The sequence below is a fragment of the Callorhinus ursinus genome, unplaced genomic scaffold, assembly GCF_003265705.2.
Source record: "Callorhinus ursinus isolate GAN/ISIS: 27379988/994484 unplaced genomic scaffold, GSC_fseal_2.0 scaffold49, whole genome shotgun sequence".
NCBI lineage: Eukaryota > Metazoa > Chordata > Mammalia > Carnivora > Otariidae > Callorhinus > Callorhinus ursinus.
This window is the reverse complement of record NW_027397111.1, coordinates 8,432,329-8,447,580: the sequence shown is the minus strand read 5'-3', so window position 1 is coordinate 8,447,580 and position 15,252 is coordinate 8,432,329. Positions and strand designations below refer to the sequence as shown.

Below are 15,252 nucleotides of genomic sequence, written 5' to 3'. Positions count from 1 at the left end.
CCGTGCAAATGAGAGTGGAAATCAGAGACCAGAGGATCACTTTCCCCATACCCGTCACCCTTGGTGGTATTCCTGGGCTTCACAAGAAGAGGAAGTTCCCTCCATCTCCTGCAGGGACTCAAGGCAAGACCCCTGAGGGAAGGATAACTAGCTTCCTATCAGCAAGAAGAGTCTGGGCGTTGCCATATATCTTTGGGTTTTCTTTCTCAAAACTTCTGAGGTAGAGAAGAATTAGAGGGAAGAGGGTAGCTTTCTAGCCTGGGCCACCCTACAAGTGCCCCCAATGTTGTTTACGTTTCTCAACTCCCTCTGACAAACTACCAAAATACTTCTCTCTCCTCAGGCCCATTACTCCCTGAGCCCATTGGTAGTGGGGCTAGAGAATTCTAGGCTAGCCTGAGACCAAGGTCCTATACCTGGAGCCTCGTCAACCAGAAAGATCTGGTATGTAGAAACAGGGCCCTGGTACCATGAGGCCCAGGGCCAGAGCAGAGGGAGGCCCCGGGCCAGAGCTGATTCTGCCCGGGGTGAGCCTCACTCACCATCATCGGAGTCGCTGTCAGAGTCCTGGGAGATCAGTTCGTTCTTCCTCTCTAGAGCCTGCTCCAGAGCCGCCTGTAGCTTCCTCGGTAACAGTGTGTCCTCATCATCCATCTACAGGGGAAGGAAAATACAGTCATCATGATCACAGACACTGACTGAGCACTTACTATATGCCAGGCCATCCGAAGAGCTTAAATATATAATCTTACTCCTTCCTCCCCCAAATCCTGATACTATTATCAACCTCATTTTACAATGAGAAGCTGAGCAGAGAGAAAGGTTAAGAAACTCATCCAAGGTCACACAGATAAAACGTGGTGGAAGCCGTGGCATTCACTGCCCAGGACCAGCTCGGGGTTCCTCGCCCAGCACCCTGATGAAGCCTCCCTGGCTCCTCCATCTCCAGCTCCACAGTGGGAAGCAGAGCTGGCTCGGGGCAGGGAAACTATGGCCCAGCCTGGGTCTCAGGTATGAGGTTAGGCTGTCGTTCCTGTCTCTGCATTCTGGTTCCGTGTCTGTACCTTGATGCCTTGTACCCAGGAGTGGCAGCTGTCACCGGTGTGTGATAGACTGTACCTTCCCAGAGGGCACACCAGTGGGTTGTGCTCCTTAGTGGAGAGCCGGAAGCATTTCCATGACTACCAAAGGCTTTCTGAAGTTACAATGATGATTGCAAACCTTGACAGTCCATAGCATTCTGTGCATCATGTATCATCCCCCAGCAACATTTCAAGGCAGGTGGTGTCACCATGCCTGCTTTAGACATGAGAACTCTGGCTCAGAGAAGTTCAGAGGCCCGTCTGACATCGTGTGGCTCAAAGGTGGCAGAGCCAGACCTCAAGTGTTCAGACTTCCAGGCCATGCTCTTCACACTCCCACGTTCTCATCACACTGGATGATCCCAACCAGAAAGGCAGATCCTGCTGGGGTCAAGACTTCCCAGATCAGTTTCTCCCTCCCCACCCTTGTCTAGTCTGTGAATATGGAGCCCAGAGAGCTCAACAAATAGGCTGTGAAGGTTGAACAACATGTGTAACAGTGTTGGGTGCCTGGCGGCCTGCAGCAAACAGGCACCTACCCTAAGGCAGGCCATATTCTCTGGTGTCCTGCTCTTTCTTACCTGTCGGATGAATCGGTCGGATCCCAGATTCACCATCAGTGCCTAAGAGAAAGAGTATTAGTGACAGTGATGCAGGGAATGAGCCCCTGCAATGCCCTCTCTAGGCCTCCAGACCTCCTGGATTCCCAGAGTCAGACAACAGGAATAACTCCAACCAGGGATAGAGCGCCCAGGGAAAAGGGACAGGAGCTGGGCAGAGAGGCCCAGGGGCCACAAGTGAGAAGATCCCAGTGGTCTTGGTCCCTTCCTTTCCCCCTCTACCCCTCCCTCCCTCCCTCCCTCCTGGGAGTTTCTGTTCCTTCGGTCCCTTCCTTCCTCCACCCCTCACCCAGCTGGTCCCCCAGACAATGGCCCACCTCCTCCACGGGCAGCTCCTTCAGTTTGGGGAGGGAGCTAGAGAGCAGGCCAACCAGGAAGGGTGTGGGACAGCAGACGATGTCAATCATGGAGGCCGGAAGGACAGGAATGAAGGTGTGCTGCCAGGAGAAGGGGTAGAGCAAGGCCACCACGGCATGGGAGCAGCTGGAGAGGGTACTGGTAGACAGACAGAGACACGCATCTGAGCCCAGGCCCAGGACCTTTGGGGAAGGGGAGTTCGAGCATCCTTTTATGGGTTAAACCACCCAGTGCAACAAAAGTGCTGATGGAGTTCAGGTCAGGATCTGACCCTGCAGACTGGTGAAGCCCCCACATTCCCACCACTCAGGGCCTCAAGGACACTGGTACCGAGCTTCTTTGGGACTCGACCTAGGAACAGCCACGAAGGTACACAGCAACACTTAAATTCACAAAGGACTCACATACATACCACCAAGGGCCACCCTAATCACAGACAGGCCTAACCTGGTGGGGAAGTATCAGCTGAAGCCAGGGAATATGAAGGTAAGGCGAGCAAGAGTCGATCACAGATTTGTAGTGTGTAAGAGCTGGAAGACCCTCAGAGGTTGTCTTATCAATTCTACATGTTCTAGCTGGGGCCACAGCTACGAAGGGTCAGTTTCATAAGGGGCCGGCCTGGGACACAGTTGTCCTGTCTCCCAGCCCAGTTGTCACTTGACTACTCTGCCGTCTATCCAACCCTTCCTCACTGTAATCGCAAAGAGTGGTCTAACGGAGGACCACTGACCGAGGTGAGGAGCCCGGCACCATTCCTACCAAGCTGAAAAAAGTGCCCACGCCCATCTTTCTTCTCAGGCTCCAAAAAATAACCTAAGGTCTCAGTGGGGTCATCCCTCTCTTGGCCTAGATGGGGCTCTGGGCCTCTAGACCCAGCAGCACTCCAGGACCAGCCATCTGAGCAGAATGACCAATGCAAGAGGGGAGGAAGCCCTCTAGGGTGCTAGCTAGAAGGAGCAGAAGTGAGTGTGCACTCCCCACGTGTGTTGAGGGCCAGTGTGGGGCACTGGTAAACACAGGAGACACACCTGGCTTGAACAACCCATCTGCTGGGAGGAGAATCAAAGGCCTTCCTCTGGGAACCATATTATGGATGAGGAGGCAGAGGCCCACAGTCAAGTTCAGTTTTAAGCTTGATTTTCCCACTCTGACCCTCTGTCTCTGTTGGTCCTACCTATTAGCCACAATAGACTCTACCTGATCAGCTCCCGTAGGAATTCTCCCCCTTTCCTGATTAATGCCCCACCAGTCAGAGCACATGGTTCCAATCCATGACAGAAACAAACCCCCTTTTCTAGAAGGACCGCTGGATGTTCACAAGTATTTCATCAGCCAGTGCCTTGCTGGGCTGTCCTGCCATCCTACAGACACCTAATAGTGTCGGGCCTTGAGGCAGAGACACAGGTATCCTGGCTCTGACAGCCCTTCCCCTGGGGACAGCAGCTTCCCACACCTCGAGGGGAGCCATCTGGAGAAGATCTAGAAAAGGGCTGTCTCAGCATTGAGGGACACACTGATCTCCACCTTCCCCTCCAATAGGCCTGGCTCTTTGGAGACAGAAGGTTTTGTATAGCCCCTAGGGCTAATCACTGCAGAGCCTGTACACACATACGGCGCACCCCTTCCATATACTCAGACATCAAAACTAGACCTGGAGGGACAAAGGATTTGTGGACAACCTAAAATGTGAGCAACAGAACGTGAGCTGGCTCAGACTCACTGAGCCCTGGACCCAGTCCAGGCCGGTTGTCATCACTGGGCTGCCCACCCTGCCCCTCTCCAGTCACAGGCAGACCCTGAGGAGAGTGGGTACCTCTTCTTCGGCCCAAGAGTGGCAGAACTTGAATGCTGAGCCCGGCAAAGAACAGAGCCCTGGGGTACTTTCCTTCCAGAATGGTGCAGCAATGTGCTCAGAGCCCTCCTGGAGCTGGGCTACGGGTGGGGGCGGCAAAGAGGAAGCCCTGAGTGAGGGAATGGAACCCTCAGGAAAAAGAAACCTCCTCAGGGTCTAGGCTTCGGTAGGGACACCACAGTCTGGCCAGACTAGAGCCTCCCTTGTTGAGGGACAGTGAACATGGGTGGCAGGGAGGCAGCAGACAGGGGCTCCACCGGGCTGCTGTCCTGAGCCCCTTCCTGAGGGACCGCAAGACACACACAACTGTGGGATACAGAGACACTGAGGCTGGGGCGGGAAGTGAGGGGCCATTTTCATTTCTAAAGCGGGCCTTCTCTGAAAAAGTCAGCAGCCTGGCATTTCCTCCTCTTCCTTCTCCTGGGCCAAGGGTGGCCTGGCATCCTGCCCAGTGCCCCGTGAGGGCACGCAGGAGTCCCTTTCTCCTGCTCCCCTCAGTAGCCCCTCACACGGAAAGGAAGACCCCAGAGAGCCTGGGCCTACTGAGGACCGTCCTTTTCTGCCCCTCCTATCAGCACATGGCATACGGTATGGCACAGAGCAGGTGGGCTAATAAATGTCCCAATGACTGAATTAATTCCACCATTCTAAAGAAACCACTTCTTCCCGTGATGGGTCCTCTGACAAAAAAAATACATAACATGTTGCCAAGATCTCATCCTCTACTTGCCTGTCCACTCCCCACATAGACTCCATGCTATGGTTTAAGTATCCGTGCCCTCCAAAATTCCTATGTTGAAACCCTGAGTCCCAAACATGCGGTGGGGCCCTCGGAAATGGGACTCATGTGCTTATGAAACAGATCCACAGAGCTCCTTCGCCCCTTCTACCACGGTGAGAAGGCTCTGGCTGTGAACCACGAAGCGGGCCCCCACCAGAACGTATCCATGCTGGCACCCCGAGCTTGGATGCCCAGCCTTTGGAACTGTGAGAAATACCTTTCTGTTGTTTCCAGGCCACCTAGTCTGGTGTTTTGCTATAGCAGCCCGAATAGACTGAGACACTTTCTCGTCAATCTTGACTGCCTAGGAGAGCTCAACTCCTTCCACAGCGCCCCATGTTCTGTGGCCCTGCCACCAGCCCTCCCATAGCCACAGCCAGATCTTGGCATCTGGAAGTCCTCTACCTCTAAAATCATAAATGCCAACGTTTCGGACCAAGACCTATGATCCATCCCGCTCTTTTCTTATTCCTCCTAAGCCAGCTCCCCTGCCTCACGCGCACCTCCCGTCCCTGGACACCTTCCCCCTCTCCTGGTTTGACTGGCCAACCTTCCTGCAACCACTCTGCTCCCCGGCACCCTCAGTGCCTCACCTCGTCCTCCACAAATCCCCAGGTGACCTCTCCAGGTGATGCCCTAACCGGCTCCTCCCTGGGGGGCTCAGCGCCCCTGCCCCTTCCTCACGTGGCTCTGCCTAAGAGCTCATCACTCTCCTCAAACTCTGCATCCCGCAGAGATGGCCCGGCCCCCCTCCCAGGGGAGGTGCAGCCATCGGCCAGAAATCTCCTTATCCCACCTTTCTCCGAATCCACGTGTTTGCATCTCCACACTCTTGGCTGGGGCACAAGAGGAAGTGCCCCACTTCTTCCCTCAGGCCAAGTCCTCCCTTGGGTTCTCAGTCCTGCCACACCGATACCACAGTAGCTGGCACAAAGTAGGGCTCATAAATACATGTCAGACTAACTAGTGGACGTGCCTTCCCCCTCTTCTTCCCCTTGCCCTGCTGGGCCTTACCTGAGCTTATCTGCCACAAAAATGACTCGGCGCTCCAGCAGCAGCGAGGCAAAGATTCGGATGAGCTGGCGCACGCTGAGGCAGGTGAAAAGGCACTCGAAGTCCACATGCTCCAGCCGGGAATCCATGGGCCGCCGCAGCTCCAACACCTGCGAGGGGGAGGGTGGGTCAAGGCAGGCGAGGTGGGTGTCACTCCCGGGAATAGCCAGCCCTTCCCTTGTGCCTTCCTTGGGCCTGGCACAGAGATTAGACAGGCTGATAGAGACAGAGGCCAGAGTGGTAGGACAAACATGACCTCGGGAAGGAAAGTCTCGCAGGACGGGAGAGGACATGGCAACACGGCCACTAGCACTGCCTTCCGAGAGAAGTGACGGGCCGTGGGTTTCCCTCCCCACCCTCCCTTTTCCAGGTTTCTAATCTACCCCACTATGCAATAAGACCCAGTCTCCCTCTCCCCTCAGACCACAGCTCTGTTCCCACAGTACTCAGACACCTAGCCTGTGAGCAAGAGGGCTAACTGGAATGTGGGGGAGGCTCCAGAGGGAAGCAGCTGATGAGCCATCCCTCAGGCTCACGGGAAGAGGAGGAGAGGTGAATACTCTTACAGGTAAGGAGAATAAGGAGACCACACAGCTCCATCTGTGGGTGCTCCCCGCCCCCCGGTCCATCTCCCCAAGCAGAGGTCTCGGCGCCCACGCCGACCAGATCCCACAACCAATCGCTGCTCCCCAGGCCAGAGGAAGAGCAGCACCTCCATATCCCTGGGCTGCCATCTCTCGGAAGGCAATGCTAGTGTCCTTGTTGCCATGTCCTCTCCCTTCCTGCGAGACTTTCCTTCCCGAGGTCATGTTTGTCCTACCATTCTGGCCTCTATCTCTATCAGCCTGTCCAATCTCTGTGCCAGGCCCAAGGAAGGCACAAGGGAAGGGCTGGCTCTTCCCCCACCATGCCAGGAAGCAGGACTTTATCAGGGCCAGACCTAGCCATCCTCCCTCCAGGGGGGTTGCAAGGCCACTCCCAAGGTTAGTGCTATGCCACAAAAAGCCACTTCCCTGGGGGCAGCCCTGAGGGTGAAGGGTAGCAATTGACCCTAGCAGTGAGAGCGGGAGGAGCTGCTGACTAGCTCAGGCCAGGCCGAAGCAGCTACCACAGGGGCCTGCCTAGTCTTCTCCTTGGTCTCTCAGCGCATGTGGGCAGCAAGGGTGTGCAGGCCTCCTGCTAAGCAGGGTGAAAACTGACGTCCCTTGCACAGCCCCTGGTGTCAGAGCTCTTTTCCAGGGGCTTTTACCCCACATCATCTCATTTATTCCTCAGGGTCGAAGCAAGGAAAGTTTAAACTCCTAGCTCAATACACCCCTCTGGCTCCCAGAGAAGCAGCAAATGGGGCACAAGGTGCCCTAACGATCAGCGGACACTATCTTTCCCACTGATGGTGAACTCCTAGAAGGCCCAGGGATCAGCACAATGCCACGCCCACACAAAATGCTCAGGGAATGTGGCCTGAAGGAAACCCACACCACAAGGACACCAGAGGCCTCTGTATGAGCCCCCCCGTCCTTGTCCCCAGAAGTCACAGTGATGCTCCCCCACACCCCTCCACCCCCAAGAGCCTCACGCAGTCCGACAGGCTCAGCTCTGCAGCACAGCGCCACGCTCCTACGACCCCTGGGGTCCAGGCTCCCCGCAGCGTGTGAGAATTCACAGAAGCAGCTGGTGGGACCTGGGCCTCTTCTCATGCATCCCTGCCCTCAAGGGTCACAGTCCAGTGGGGCCGACTTGAGTCGAAGCAACCCCAGCTGTGAGACTGGTGTCCAGACCGAGGAAGCCATGATTCCCGTCTGCACGGCGGGGGGGAGGGGGCGGCACGAGGGTGGAGAGGAAGGGCAGCAGCCCCGGAGGAGGCAGGGAGGGGTCAGGGCAGTGGCTCAGAGCCCAAGAGACTTCATTTGGGCTGTCCAAGGAGCGAAGGGAAGAGTCTTCAAGGCAAAAGGAAGCAGGGTTCAGCGACAGTAAGCAATTCAAGTCAGAGTGATGAGAAGTGAGGCTGGTGAGAACAGGGCCGTCCCGAAGGGCTCCCAGGCGTGCTGCTGGGCTCTCGGGGCAGGGCCAGCCATCCTGCGCCAGACCTCTCCGGGAGCCTGAAGTCCCTCCAGAGGAGGGTGGGAGAGAAGAGGCTGAGAGAGAGCCCTGAACTGGCACTCGCACCACTCCCAGCACACCCTGTGTTTCTTTAGTCAGACCCTCCCCTGCTCTCTGCAACAACGAATTCATTTCTTCTTCCCTCTCCTAAAGCCTAGCACCCACCCCTCACGGAGGATGACCTTCTTTTCCATTTTGAGAAAACCGAAGCCATCAGATGAGAAGCCAGAATCTACAAGCCACGGCCCTTCCCCGCCATCACACAAGGAAGGGCCCATCTCCCCTGACCGAAGCCAGTCCCTCCCTGGACCCCACAGCCCTGCCGCCTCCTGGGCCACAGTCTGACTGTCCCGCCCCTCTCCCGACTGTCCCCTTTCACCTCTGCCTCCGCCGGGTCATTCCCACCAGCCTCCAGACGACCACCTTCCACAAACTCCGCCCTTTCAACCACTGCCCCCGCTTCCCAAGTCCTCTTCACAACCAAGCCTCTCGAAGAGAAGTCTATACAGGCTACTTCCACCTTCTCACCCCTGTTCACTTCTCAGCTCACTCCACTCAGGTATCTGGGCGCCTCAGTTCCTGCTCCACTGAGATCCACTCTTGTCAAGGCAGCTGGCCATTCCTCCTCCTGACCTCACCTGAGCACCCCTTCCTTCTGAAGATGCCCCCTTCCTTGGCTTCCAAGCCACAGCCTGCTATCCCTCCTGTCTTCTCACTCCTGGGGGTTGCTCCTCCTCTTTTGCAGGATCCCCAAACGTTGGAGTCCCCCAGGTCCGAGGAAGACCAAGTCCGGGCTCTCTTCTCTTCCCTATGTACACTTTCTGCTACGAAACATCTTCTCTTGGGTGCCACCCAGATATCTGAAACATAATACATACAAAAATCCACTTCCCTGCTTCCTCCTCGGAGCCCACTCCCTCCACAGCCAGTACGCCGGCAACTACCCTGAAGCTCAAGCCAGAAAGAAGGCTGGGAGTTAGGCTTAAAATCTCCCTAACACTTATTGCTTATTTCCACTCGACACAAAGCGCTTCTGATCCTAAGTCTAAAATGTATCTCAAGTCTACCCACTTCTTACCTTTTCTACTGCTCCTTAATCCAAGCTACTATCATATCATCTCCTGTCCTACTGTATGGGAGCCTAGCAGGTCTCCCTGCTTTCACTCCGATCCGTGATCTCCACAGCAGCCAGAGTGAGCTTTTAAAATTATATCTCAGATCTTACAACCCTGCTTTACGTGAACTCCAAAATCCTTAACTTGGCCTAGCAGGCACACTGGGATGTGGCCCTCGCTGCCCGTCCTGCCCTGCTCACCACCCTTTCAACCATCTTGGCCTTTTTTCAGTTCCTTGTCACTTTGCCGACATGTGCCTTTGCAGATGCTGTTCCCTCTCTACCTGGAATAACCTCCTCCCATCCACACCCTTCTCTTTCAGTCTCCCTCCCCCACTTCATTTAGCTGACTCTACTCACCTAAGTCACCTCCTCAGAGGAAGCCTTCCCGGGCCCCCTAACCTAGAGCAGGTCCCCTGTCACACACTCTTACTCCCATGCTTGCGCTTGGCACTTAAGATGTTCAGGAATTATCTACTTAAAAGCAGACATATGTATTTAATATTGGTCTCTCCCACTAGATTACGAACTCCACAGGGACAGAGCTGTGGCCTACTTCAACTTCATGGCTGCCCCAAGGTCTGGCACCATCCCTGACTGTGAGAGAGCACTGTCGGTAAAGGGCTGATGAATGAATAAAAGGAGGGCAGATGGAATGTAGTTGAGTCCAAGCAGGTCAGGGAAGGCCCCCTAGGAGATGCAGGGAGTTGGGCCCCAGTGACAGTTCTGTCATTCACTTTTCCAGTCCTTACTGATTAGCTGTACACACACGGTGACCGAGGAAGGGGCCGTGCTCTGCCCCTCCCAGGGACTGCAGCCTTAGCTAGCCCCCATCCATAGTCTGAGAGAAGAGGCAGCAGAAATCCCTACCTCATTGCCAGCACCTGGAAGAAATGTCTTCACTTTGATGGTCTTCCCTGGGGCAGGGAAGGGCGACTCCATGAGACTTCTCATGAAGGGATAGACCAAGGCGGCAGAGATCCCACGCCGGCGCTCCACCTCATCTAGGACCTGTGCCCAACCACCGGTAGCCCGAAGAGGAAGGGTGTCAGGACGCTGCCCTTCCCTACCTCCTGGGCAGAGAAGAGGGCAGCCTGGCATCTGACCAGCTGGGGCCAAAAGCTAGGGGACAGGAGGACTGTCTCGCCAGCAGCTTTACACTCTAGCCTTCCTGCTTCCCTTGGCACTCGATGACTGCTCTGCTCACTAACTCGTCCTTGCCTCACACCCAGGAGCTGGGCCAAGGAAACACCACTTGCAAGTCGGGTCCCTGGGCACTTGGCTTCCCCAGGTGGCCGGGGAGGGGGGGTCTCTGTCCCCAAGGACTCCGGCTCTGCCCATGGCCCAGGGTGGACTGTGACAATGGCAGACCATGTTGGTGCAGGAGCTGGGGAGATGCCAGCTGGCCAGATGGGGAGCCAGGCTTGGGAACAGGAAAGAGTCCAGGAGCTCCCTGTACTTGCTCTTGCATTCTCTTGCTCGTGCCCGCTCGCTTGCTCGCTCACGCACACAGGTGGTTTTCTCATCTGAGCTGACTATTGATACTCCTGTGGGAGCTGTCAGCTGGGGAAGGGGAGGGAAGTAAGCCAGAGCCCTCTTACCTTGGAAAACAAGCCGAAGCAGCCCAGGCGGCTGATGACACAGTATACCTCTGGCAACCGAGGCCCTTTCCCACTCGGCTGGGTCGGGATGAGGCGGAGGAGAGACAGACAGATACAGAGAAAGCACGTTACTACATCTGGCTCCTTTTCCTGGGGAAGTGAGGGCTGAGGACTGGTCTTCTAGGGGACGACTACAAACTTCTTCTAAACCGCTGCTCAACCAGGCCCCCAGAGGAAAGGCTGACACTCCTTGGGGGCAGGCTTCAGCCTCCACTGGGTCTCCCAGCCCAAGGTGCCAGACTCCTGCCGAGTTCCTCCCAGGAGGCCGCTGGCGCAGGAGGAAGCAGCCTGGCAAAAGCTATATGGTGATCCGTGGATTTACATGGCGAAAGCTGGGAATCCAGAGGACACAATGGTCATGAGAGGGACCTGTGTACATTCCTCAGGGCAAGCCGTGGAGTCCCCTGCCCCTCACAGGGGACCTTCCGTAAAACATCCCCATTCTGGGTTCCCCTTGCCTCCCTTCCTCGATCCACCCCATTCTAGTAAGACAAATTGAACACAGATAAGGGCAGCAAACTACTATTTATTGAATGTTTACCATATCTGAGGCCTGGGCTTGGTACTTTACAAAAAGCCTGTGAGAGATAGTACACGGGCACCATCATCTACATTCTATAGATGAGTAAACTGAGTTACAAAAAGAGTAAGTCATTGCCCAAGGGCATGCATCTAAAAGTCATGGAGCCAGAGTCTGTTTTGGCCTCTGATTTGCTATCTCACCTCTAAAGCATGCTGCCTTCTGACAGGACAGAAGGGAAAGGGACGCAAAGACAGAACAGAGGTATGCTAGGAGAGGAGAACAAAGGAATGGGGGCGTTAAAAAGGTGAGTGGCTGGAGCAGATGTGCCCTGAGAGCTCCCCAGGCCTGGGGCCCCCAAATGCAGGTTGGGGTGAGGCCACAGGAGTCTATGTCTCCAGCAAGAGGCTGGCAGGGCTCTGTGGCTGCCTCTGGCTCAGAGGCCTGAGTGCCTGGCAAGGCCAAGTAGGGAGGGAGCGCAGAGCAGGTGCTGGCCCCTCATGCAGGCTGCTAAGCAAATGCAGATGGGCCCATTTCAGTTTCCAAACCTGCTGGCCGAGCACGTCACAGATCTAAAGAGAAGGCAGAATCTGTTTTTGTCCATATTAGGCCTGAAACTCACTCCTCTCTCTTTCCCTCTCCCCCGCCTCCCCTAAAGCCCCAAGTGATTAAATCAAGTATGTGGGATTTGGGTTAGAATCATTGTGTCCAATCTGCAGGAATGCCGAGCTAGTGCCAGCCCCCTTGGCAGGGACCCAGCCCAGGCCCTCTCTGAGCACGCCAGGACAAACATACTCTTCCCTGGGGGCAGCAGGCCCGCTGCAAAGGAGCAGCTCTGCTCCATCACTATTCCTGCAAAGGCAGCCTTCGGAATGCTCGTCTCCAGGCCCAGGTGAACCTGGGGCATGCTGGCCTCTGCCTGGCTCCCCACCTGGCATCCGTACTGCTCCACATTCCCTTAGCCCTACTCACCGGCCATTCAATATCCAAATATCCCTCCTCCGCAGACTGCCCTCTGGGGCGATCCAAGAGTAGCAAAGAACTTAGAGTCAATCCTGGCTCTGTCTCTCACTGGCTGTGTGATCCTGGGGAAGTTATTCCCCCCGAGTCTTAGTTTCCTAATCTATAGACACTGACTGACACAGTACTACTTCACGAACTCTCCTAAGGATTAAAGAAGTTGACACACTTCAAGCATCTAGCCTGGAACATAACAGGTCCTAAATAATAGTTTATTCCCTTTGTCTTCCCTTCTACATTCAAAGTCTGACCTTCTCTATTAGACTATCTAAAATTCCTTGAAGATTGGATGGGATTCATGTCTAACTCCTTTTTAGGTGCATTTAACATGTTGCCTGACCCTCAGCGGGAGTATGGTACATGTTTCAGAATGAATGAATGAATGGCCCAGAATCCTTCACGTGGGGTCCCTGCCTAGGATTCTTCTCATCTGTGCTTAGACTGGCATCTAGTGAGTCTTTGTCCCATTAAGGCATGGGAACCATGAAACACTGCTGACACCCCAAACCAACAACATCCTAGTGAACTCCACGGGAGAGTGCAACAGGACTCTCTCTTTACCTTACCTCCACCTGATTATTTCCCAGGACTAATGGGAAGGGAGATGGGGAAGGGCTTCTCTCTCTATAACATGGCTTATATTTTCAAAACCCTCCCTTTCCCCTGTGTTCAAGGCATCTCTTCCAGAATCCCACAGAAGGTACTGCTCTGTCCCTCCTCAGCCTCCAGCACTACCAGACCATGGACAGGATGCCTCCTCACGTCAGCGGGCCAGGTATGGGCATGAGGAAGGTTGTCCTCCACCCCTGTCTGATACACACACATAGCTGGGGTGATAGGATCCTGCACTCCAGCATTGGCAACCAGAGCCCAGGAGCCCGAGAGAAATGAAGGAGAAGAAAAAGTGTAGGAAAGTTAAAACCATAGGACAGCCCAGTAGAAGGTGATCCACTCTCGCCTCTTATTGCAGTTTATCTTAGATCCTGGGGACTGATCAGAGGGGTCACTGTGAGTCCTGCCATCCTAGGAGTGCCTCATATGTGTGCCTGCATGTGTGTGCGTGCATGTGCGTGCGTGCGTGTGTGTGTGTGTGTGTGTGTGTGTAAGCACGCGCATGCATGTGTCGGGGGCGGCCTCGAGGAGCACACAAGGAAGCAGAATGTAGAATCCCACACAAGCCAGAGTTGAGGAAGGCGCACACATGAGCACACACACACGCATGCACATGCACACACACATACGGTGCGGCCCAGTCCCCCCAGGGCTGCACGGCTCTACTTACCAGTAAGCGCCTGCAGTAGCCGAAGCGCCTACTGCCGTCTTCCCCAGTCAGCATGAAAGAGAAGGTCTCACTGGAACGGGGAGGGACCTGGCATCAGGGAAGGTCAGAGGACCCAGGAAATAGCGCCCCAGAAGAGGGAATGCCCTCCCAGGGAGGAGGTGAAGGGCCAGCTGGCGGTAAGAGCAGAGGCCAGGACGCCGGCATGTCCTGTGCAGTTGCCCCTGCTGTGGGAGTCACGGAGCCGATGCTCCCTCCCTGCCTCTGGCCAGACCAGGCCAGGCCTCACCTGCTGTACTCCGACACAGGGAGCCAGTCCTTGGCATCAGGGAAGCAAAACTGGGGGATGGCCTTGAGCCTCTCCTCTGCCTCCCGCATCTGCTTGGTGGGTCGGTCCAGCTGCAGGGAGAGGGATTTGGGGAGAGACAGACGAGAGAAGACATGGATCCTGGGCCGGAGGGGGTGGCTGAGAAGCATCTCCTCCCCCAAGAGCTGTAGATGGCATCCGGCCAACTGGCATGCTTCTCAGCAGTCCTGTCCCCATTCCCGATTCTTACAGAGAGGTCTGGGTGCGAGCTGAGACATCATGTATTCATTCAGTAGGTGCCAAACGCGTGCTTTCTGTGTGGCACCTGGCACCGTGTCACGCACTGGGGCTACTGATGGAAGACAAAGTGGGTGAGGTCCCTGTCCCTGCACATTCTGGTCAGGAGACTGAGACAATTGACAATGAAATCCCCAAGGGCGCCACGAAGGAAATAAAGAGGGCACTACGACAGAGAGAACTGGACAGGGGGAGGGGTACTTTAGGTATCTAGAAAGATCTCCTGGAAGAGGTGCTATCTGGGCAGAGAATGAGGAATGAAAAAGAGCCAGCCACCATGTGCAGAGCTGAAGAAAGAACATTCCAGGTTGAGGCAGAAAGCAAGGAGGCCAGGTTGGCTGGCTGGTGATGGGCAGGGAAGGTGTGGTAAGAGGGAAGGTAGGTGCGGGGATGGAGAGTGACACCTAATGGGGTACACAGTTTCTTTTTGGGGTGACAAACACGTTCCAGGGGCACCTCGGTGGCTCAGTTGGTTAAGCACTCGATTCTTGGTTTCAGCTCAGGTCATGATCTCGTGGTCGTTGAGACAGCCCTTTGTCAGGCTCCACGCTGAGCATGGAATCTGCTTCAGATTCTCTATCCCCCCCCTTCCCCTCTGCTCCCCCCACCCCGCTTGCTTGCACTCTCTCTCTCTCTAAAATAAACTCTTTTTAAAAAAATGTCATAATAATGATTATACAACTCTGAATGTACTAAAAGTCATTGAATTGTATACTTTACTTTTTTAAAAATTTTATTTACTTATTTGTCAGAGAGAGACAGAGAGAGAGCACAAGCAGGCAGAGGGAGAAGCAGACTCCCCACTGAGCAGGGAGGCCGACGTGGGGCTCGGATCCCAGGACCCTGGGATCACGACCTGAGCCGAAGGCAGATGCTTAACCAATTGAGCCACCCAAGCATCCCGAATTGTATACTTCAAATAGCTGAATTAAACAGTATGTGAATTAGGTCTCAATACAGTGGTTGAAAAGAGAGAAATAAAGTATGAGAAGTACCTGGGGGCCCTTCTGCAGGCCCCTTGCCATCCCTATAAGCAATTTGGGTTTTATTCTAGGCATACTGGGAGGTGTTCTCTTGTGCCCTCATCCTCTGAACAAGCACTGGCCCAAACCCGTGCCCCGGAAACCCTCTCTTCCCTGCTAGCTGGCAGGCACCACGCTCAGGGCTGTCACAGCGAGGTGAGTGGCTACGGCAAGAACAGGATCTCTC

General features: G+C 55.0%; 2 protein-coding genes across 18 annotated transcripts in view; one reads left to right on the top strand and one right to left on the bottom strand.

The window, feature by feature from the left end:
- The window catches only part of DENND2B (DENN domain containing 2B), a 173,796-nt gene that overhangs the window by 2,784 nt on the left and 155,760 nt on the right, over positions 1-15,252 (bottom strand). For all 9 annotated transcript variants that reach the window (XM_073882942.1, XM_073882943.1, XM_073882940.1 and 6 more), the window contains 8 exons: positions 13,729-13,838; positions 13,443-13,512; positions 10,561-10,638; positions 9,830-9,970; positions 5,707-5,855; positions 2,020-2,197; positions 1,664-1,705; positions 543-654 (listed from right to left, as the gene is read on the bottom strand). In XM_073882942.1, the coding sequence (XP_073739043.1) occupies positions 543-654; positions 1,664-1,705; positions 2,020-2,197; positions 5,707-5,855; positions 9,830-9,970; positions 10,561-10,638; positions 13,443-13,512; positions 13,729-13,838 (880 nt within the window). The remainder of the gene's footprint in view (positions 1-542; positions 655-1,663; positions 1,706-2,019; positions 2,198-5,706; positions 5,856-9,829; positions 9,971-10,560; positions 10,639-13,442; positions 13,513-13,728; positions 13,839-15,252) is intronic.
- Positions 1-15,252, top strand: part of RPL27A (ribosomal protein L27a) — a 39,333-nt gene that overhangs the window by 12,737 nt on the left and 11,344 nt on the right. For 4 of the 9 annotated variants that reach the window (XM_073882953.1, XM_073882957.1, XM_073882956.1 and 1 more), the window contains exon 5: positions 12,835-12,935. The exons of 1 other annotated variant lie outside the window; for it this stretch is intronic. In XM_073882953.1, coding sequence (XP_073739054.1) covers positions 12,835-12,935 — 101 coding nt within the window. Of the gene's footprint in view, positions 1-12,834; positions 12,936-13,998; positions 14,273-14,546; positions 14,569-14,795; positions 14,866-15,097; positions 15,222-15,252 lie in introns of those variants that run through there. 4 more of the 9 variants (XM_073882950.1, XM_073882954.1, XM_073882958.1 and 1 more) reach the window with 4 other exon arrangements.